The 7,092-nt window shown below is 46.4% G+C and overlaps 1 protein-coding gene across 1 annotated transcript; it reads right to left on the bottom strand.

The window, feature by feature from the left end:
* Nucleotides 1-15: 15 nt before the first annotated feature.
* Nucleotides 16-5,000, bottom strand: LOC138977632 (uncharacterized). The gene is made up of 3 exons (XM_070350372.1): nt 2,628-5,000; nt 1,801-2,311; nt 16-721 (listed from the first exon to the last, which is right to left on the bottom strand). Exons 1-3 carry the CDS (start codon nt 4,286-4,288, stop codon nt 527-529), a joined length of 2,367 nt encoding a protein of 788 aa, XP_070206473.1. The 5' UTR covers nt 4,289-5,000; the 3' UTR covers nt 16-526.
* Between the last annotated feature and the right edge of the window lie 2,092 nt (nt 5,001-7,092).

Here is a 7,092-nt window from a genome sequence, read left to right as displayed (position 1 = left end):
CAAATATTTAAAAAAAATTGTCTATCAATCTTTATTGAAGAATGAACAATTTCCCTTGGTATTTTTCGGAAGGAACACAGGAACATTTTTAACTGAGTGAGAGATGATCAAGAAAGTCACAAAACACAAAGGGAGATAACCAGTGTTCTACCGTGAAGTTACTTCCCTCGCGCGATTTCCTGCACACAGAAAATATTGCAGAAAAGAGAATACATTTTTTTTTTTTAAATCAGGCAGATTGTTCAGAACACCCCCCCCCCCCCAAAAAAAAAAAAATATTGCAGATCTTAGTGTCCTTTGTCAGTATCATTTATAATTGCGCCAAAACAAAACAAAAAGATCATGATTATGTACACAGATGCCAAAGCAACACAAGTGCAGAAAGGAGTAAGCACAGACGTGCCCCAAACTAGTGCCCATGCACCCACAGTCATCGCTTGCCGCTGTCCACCATGCATTCACATGCACGCACACACACACACACACACACAACAGCCTAATCGACGTCACTGTCTTGTTTCTCGCTTCACGAGTGCAGAAAGGAGTAGGCACAGACGTGCCCCATGCTAGTGCCCACCCACAGTCGCCGCTTGCTGTCCACGGTGAGGGCAGTGGGCACGCCGATGTCCTGGAAGGCGTCACGTGCCAGCAATGTGGCCAGCAGCTGTCCCTCCATGCTGACCAGCTCCACTGCGCTGCGGTGACTGTCCGCCAACACCACCTAGGCGAGAGCATAAATGATTTGCAGTTTAGTTACTTAGCGAGTGAGTTAGTTAGTTAATTGGTTACTTCCTTCCTTTCTGACTGACTGACTTATCGACTTATTGGTTACTTACTTACTTACTTACTTACTTACTTACTTAGATGTACTTACTTGAGAAGGGCTCCTAATATGGACCGGCTCCTAATATGGACCACCTCCTGTTCTGACAAACTAACGGGCTAGAGCGCTCAAAACAATTTCATTCGCTTTATTCACCCTCTCTGGATAAGTTGCACATGTCAAAACAGTTGCAGAAACACAAATCTCAAAACCGTTAGGCTTTTTCTCTTTTTTTCACTTTTGGCAGCGTTCACTCTAAATTTGCCGCCTAAAACGGACTCGGTTCTGTCCACAGCCAAAGCTTTTATGAAACAAAAATTGCTATATATGACAGCTAAATACTTACCGTACTTTCCGGGTGACAAGGCGCTTCCTTATCTAAGACGCACCCCCTTCTTTTAAAAAAAATTGTAATCCAGTCACCCATTGCCATTGGACGCAGGGGGCCGATAGGGGGGCCGATAGGGCGCACCAAAATGACCCAGTTTTTGTTATGAGAGGTGGTTCCCCTGTCATATCTGAGAGAGGAAACACTTCCTGCATCGGGGTCAGTGACCGGTCAGTGACCAACTTTAACTGAGTGAAAATATGTGTGCTCTGTGTGTGCGGCCAGATCAAAGGCATTGTGATAGCTGGGTGGCCTTGTTTATAGACACGACCTTCTTCCCAGGGGTCAATGACCCAGTTTTTGCCATGACAGGTGGTTCCCCTGTCATATCTGAGAGAGGAAACACTTCCTGCACCGGGGTCAGTGACCGAGTTTAACATAGTGGAAATCTGTGTGTGCGGCCAGATCAAAGGCAGGGCAGTACCTAGTAGCTGAAACATGCATTATCACAAGTTGTTTGACAGGTACTCAAGCGGTCTCTTTGATTTTTTTCGTATTTCATACACGGATTAGGCGCTTTGTTATACAAGACGCAGGGGTCGAACTCGAGGAAAAAAGTCGCCCACCGTCTCTCTCCAGTATTACTAACCTGTCTAGGACCCACTACGCAGACACTCCTAGGCTGACATCCAGTCTGTCCGTCAGGCCCTCGGTACTGACCAATCAGCTGCCCTCGTCCGTCCACCATCACAACCCTGGCCCCGCCCACATCCCCCAGACACAGACTTCCATCCGCCCCCACCGCCATGCAGGACAGCTTCAGGCTAGACAAAGGAACCTTGGACGCCACAGGTCTGGATTCAGCTCTGGGCAAAGCTGCCAAATCGGCACTGGTGGAAGAAGATGACCGTGCGCTGGTACGCTGAAGTTGCTCATCTGGCGAACTCCTGCTGTCACGGCGGCGGTCTTCTCCAAGGAAGATCTCTGGAGGCAGAGGGTGTTGCTGGCAGACCTTGCCGTCTGTGGCGTAGGAGAGGACCTTGGTGGTGCCGCGCTGCGAGGTGACGGCGACGTAGACCTCCAGGCGGTGGTTGAGCTGGACACGGCTGGCAATGACCGTGGAGCCTTTGGGCACTGAGGCAAACCCTGACCAGCTTCCACTGACAGAGAAATGTGAATTTTTGAGATAGACCAACGTGGTAATACATGTTATTATGGATCTGAGCTTTGGTAGCCAAAATGCTGGGGATGTGTACCTAAACGTAGTTATCACAAAAACAAACAGACAGACAGACAGACTCTCTCTCTCTCTCTCTCTCACACACACACACACACACACACACACACACACACACACAATTAACAATGCGTTGGAGCTTTGTTAGGCTGATGGAACTCCTAGCAAATGTGAGAGTGTACTTTGAAAGTTGTGAGTGCTTTATACTTGGAATAGTGCGTTCGTGGCGTAGCGCTTACCTGGCGTACAGCTTGATGCTGCTGCCCTGACCAAACGACACGAGCAGCTTGTCCCCGGGGCCACGCACCACGCTGGCGATGTCATCCGGAATGTTGACGCTGTCCCTGGTGATGGTGGTGCCCACCTTGAGCAAGGAGTGCGGCGTGGCCACCCACACCAGGCCCTGTGACGTCTCCACGATGGAGCGCACCGACGACCTGGAGCAGTTCATCTCCCAGATGTTGAACGCCAGCTCCCGGTGTAGCGCCACCTCGCGGATCACGATCCTAGGCGTGACGATGTTGGGTCCAGGAGCTTGGGAGCAAGGGATGTGCGTCATAAAGCTCACCCTGCCCAGGAAGTGCTGTGCGTGAGGCATGACTGTCAGACGAGGGTTTTTCGACACCAGGAATTCGCTCTGTCCCAGCTGAATCTGCTGGATGTTCTGGTCGAGGGTTTTCAGGGCGAGGGAGACCACTTCGTGCTGACACAGCACCTGGATGGAGGAGTCGATGCTGGCCTGCTGGTTGAGAAGCCGCGTCACGTCTTCGATGTTGTCGTGGACGAACGTCTCCTGGTTCTCGATTCTTTCAGCTTCCTTTGCTTTGTGTTGCTCCAGCTCTTGGGTGATTTCGCTGTACGATGTGTCCAGAGCAGACTGCACCTCGTGGCAGTGACTCTTTATCATCTGCTCCACCCTCTGGGCGCTCAGGTGGAAGTCGGCCTTGTAGTCGTCAAAGATGTTGAGGTAGGACTCCAGCAGACGCTTCTTCTGCTCCAGCTGCCCCATCATGTTGGACAACTCTGTTCTGGCGGCCATGGTGGCGTCCCCGATGTCTTCAGTGAGGTGCTGCTTGTGGGCTGTCAGAACGCAGTCTCTGCACACAGGCAGCTGGCACGACAGGCAGAAGAACCGCAGCTTCTCCTCTCTGTGCTTGCGGCACATCTCCACCACGTCCATAGTTCCTCTTCGAGTGCGAAGGCGCAGAGATTGGGAGCGAGGAGCTGGGAGAGGTGCAACGGCTTCATCGTCGTTATCTTGTGGGGAGAATAGCGTGACGGTGTGATTAGCTGCCAAACTCATCCTGCTGTGTCTATGGATGCAGGCTCCACACATGTCCTGGTCGCATTCTGTGCAGTGACCTTCTGCCACAGTGGCTGCATCGTCACAGAGGTTGCAGAACATCACCGCAGGGACGGAGCTTCCTCGTAGGTTGGGTAACACTGCGCACACTCTGTGCTCCCCAGCCTTCGCTTCGGGGCTTTCTTCGTCTTCATCTTCATCTTGGCTGTCATAAGGTGGTGGACCTTTCGTGCTGTCATCTCCTGAAGACTCAAACGTTTCCTTCCCTGTGACGTTGGTCTGTGGTGCTCCGTCGCGTTCTTCTTCCAACACATTCTCAGCTGCACTAAGATGTTCGCCTCGGTTTCCAGGCAGTTTTTCACTGTGCCTGTTTGAAGCAGATAGCACAGAACTGTCCACTGCAGGAGGCGGGTCTTGGCCACTGGTAGCACTCAAGGTGAATGATTCCGTCTCAGGTGTGCGGTGAGTTTCGGCGGTTTCACGTGCATTTCTTATTGTTGGTGAGCTGACGGCTGTATGTGCATGATGAAGTGAAGAAGCGGTTGAAAGGTGGTCTTCACCTCCATCTGAGGCGGTGTAACTTAAGGATAGATCCATGACGACTCTAATTTTGTTATTTTTCTCCCTTCACTTTTTTGTAGTACTCCTTTTTTTGTTTAGTATTCGATCATTTGTGCATTCTGTTTACTTGGATATTACATTGCATACGGTGCAATACCAAGTCTTGAAAATGAAGAAATGGTTTTCGCACAGCATCAAATTTTTGTCTGAAAATCAATATCCACGAGAGAAATGGTACAGGTACTCGTCGAGAAGTCTGTGCTGGCTGTAACACCTGCCCTTTTGTTGACAGATTTAAACACAAAATCAGTTTGACTTTGTGTTGTGTGTAACCCTTTTGATCCCAAACGATACAACTCACATGGAAACTGCACGCATGCAGCACTGATCATAATGTGAACGGCATACCACACTCAATGCATGTGCATAAAGAGATGGTTGTCCGTCGTCTTTACATCTCAGAAAGTCCACAACAAAATCAGTAAGTCAGAAAACAAACCCTCAAACTAGATGTAAACATCAGGAGATGATATATAAGCTCGACTCAGGTGTGCAGATAAGCCAATGATTTGTCCAGTGCAAATCTTACGATGAAGTTGACAGCTTGGTGTCAGTCTGTGCTCCAGTGAAGGTAAGTAGTACAGTGGCACCTGTGATGAACTGACACCCTTGGGACCACACGTGAATGGGACCAGCCAAACGTGTCCACCCATTGCAGGTTAACTTTTATGAGAGGGATTCTTTGGTTGAAATTATAGACAAAGGGAAAAGACAAAGTGTTCTCTATTGGGATCTGTCATGAAATCAGAGAAGCCTGACAATGCAGGGACCATTGTAGCAAAATGTACATGTACTCAGACGATATTTGGGTGATAACTTTATCTTAAGAGTTCAGTTGATCTGTCACTTTGACAATTATACTTGACATTTTATCAAAGCAAGGTCAGATTTTTAATGACTGTGTCATGGGCACAAAAACGGTATTTTGTTGATATCATAGTTACATTCTCTTGCCTAAGGTGTTTGCAAGCTGATAATCGTTTCAAGTGCCTGTCCCAAGGATTGTAACTATTGTTGGTCTTGCTGTGTGCTTGTACTGTGAATGAAAAGATCCTTTATTATCATTTTTGCCCTACATAGCAGAAGTAGGTTTAGGAAGAACACAAATAGATTCATTAATACTTGTGTATTTTGTGTGTGTAGTAAACCTATCATCAGTATGACTGGGTGGCCGAGTGGTAACGCACTTACGCTCGGAAGCGAGAGGTTGTGAGTTCGACCCTGGGTCAGGGCGTTAGCAATTTTCTCCCCCCTTTCCAAACCTAGGTGGTGGGTTCAAGTGCTAGTCTTTCGGATGAGACGAAAAACCGAGGTCCCTTCGTGTACACTACATTGGGGTGTGCACGTTAAAGATCCCACGATTGACAAAAGGGTCTTTCCTGGCAAAATTGTATAGGCATAGATAAAAAATGTCCACCAAAATACCCGTGTGACTTGGAATAATAGGCCGCGAAAAGTAGGATATGCGCCAAAATGGCTGCGATCTGCTGGCCGATGTGAATGCGTGATGTATTGTGTAAAAAAATTCCATCTCACACGGCATAAATAAATTCCTGCGCCTTGAATATGTGCGCAATATAAATTGCATAAAAATAAAAAAATGAAAAAAAATAAAAAAAATCCCTGCGCTTAGAACTGTACCCACGGAATACGCGCGATATAAGCCTCATATTGATTGATTGATTGATTGAGTATGAAAAAGTTAAATTGACAAATCCTGTGCCTCTTTCAGGATGAAGCAACCTTGTTATCAGTTGATGGCAGTCTACTTTATCAGTTGTTTGTGTCAATATATGATACATGTAATGTTCATCTTGGAAAGTTGGGACAGTCATGCAAAATCCATATCTAAAAGGTGCTAATTTATCTGTGAACAGAAACTAGAGATACACTGGCAGATAAGAGAGTAGTTGACAGACAGATACGCTGACACGAGGACACATTTATGCACACTCATCACACACACACATCACACACACACGCACCACATTGTTTCAAACCCTGGTATATTGCCTTTTCAATAACCCTGATTTATTGGCAAACAAATGAGCGTAATTTAACATTATTCAAAGAGGTAACCATTCAGATAATCACACACCCAAAAAGGCAAAACCTCTGATTTCAGTGATAACAATGCACTGCCAAGACAATAAATCAATCTCTTTAAATCTCATTCTATCAAAATCTCATAAATCCTAACAGTAGACACAAAAATACATGATAGTTTGAGGGTGCTTCATTTTTTGCTACAAATATAGTCCTTAACTGACATTTTCTGCGTAAGTGTGCGCTTACACACACACACACACAAACTCACACACACACTCACTCTCCTGGGTGCAAGCCCACATACGCATTTTCTCCTTTTCTTTTCAAAGGCAGCACTGAAAAGCTATGAACCTTTTTTTTTTTTTTTTAATTAATCATCCTGGAATACGTATTAACCTGACACTACAATACACATAACCACAATAGTCAAAACTTAAAAATGTTAAACCTCAAAGAGCAAGAATTAAACTTTACTCCACCCTGACTATATAGGAACAACAACCCTGCATTGCCTATGGAATATTAAAATATCTGTACAATTTGTGGAGATAATTGTCCCCTACCACATTAAGGGCAACAGAAGCACAAACACACACACACACACACACACACACTCTCATCTTTGATGTACACATTGAAACTGTATAGTTTGATCACATCCAACAAACACAGAAATGCACTCCATATTGTCTGGTACGATCTCAGTTTAAAAGGAAGCATAATTGATACAC

This window comes from Littorina saxatilis, linkage group LG1, assembly GCF_037325665.1.
Source record: "Littorina saxatilis isolate snail1 linkage group LG1, US_GU_Lsax_2.0, whole genome shotgun sequence".
Classification (NCBI taxonomy): Eukaryota; Metazoa; Mollusca; class Gastropoda; order Littorinimorpha; family Littorinidae; genus Littorina; species Littorina saxatilis.
The sequence above is the reverse complement of the archived record's forward strand: the minus strand, read 5'-3'. Positions and strand labels throughout refer to the sequence as shown.

Excerpts from the sequence above, each read along its gene's own strand:
- LOC138977632 (XM_070350372.1), bottom strand. The coding sequence starts at position 4,288 with ATGGATCTATCCTTAAGTTACACCGCCTCAGATGGAGGTGAAGACCAC. Across the intron at positions 2,312-2,627 it reads AGCATCAAGCTGTACGCCAG|TGGAAGCTGGTCAGGGTTTG; the intron begins GTAAGCGCTACG and ends TTTCTCTGTCAG. Across the intron at positions 722-1,800 it reads GCGTAGTGGGTCCTAGACAG|GTGGTGTTGGCGGACAGTCA; the intron begins GTTAGTAATACT and ends GCTCTCGCCTAG.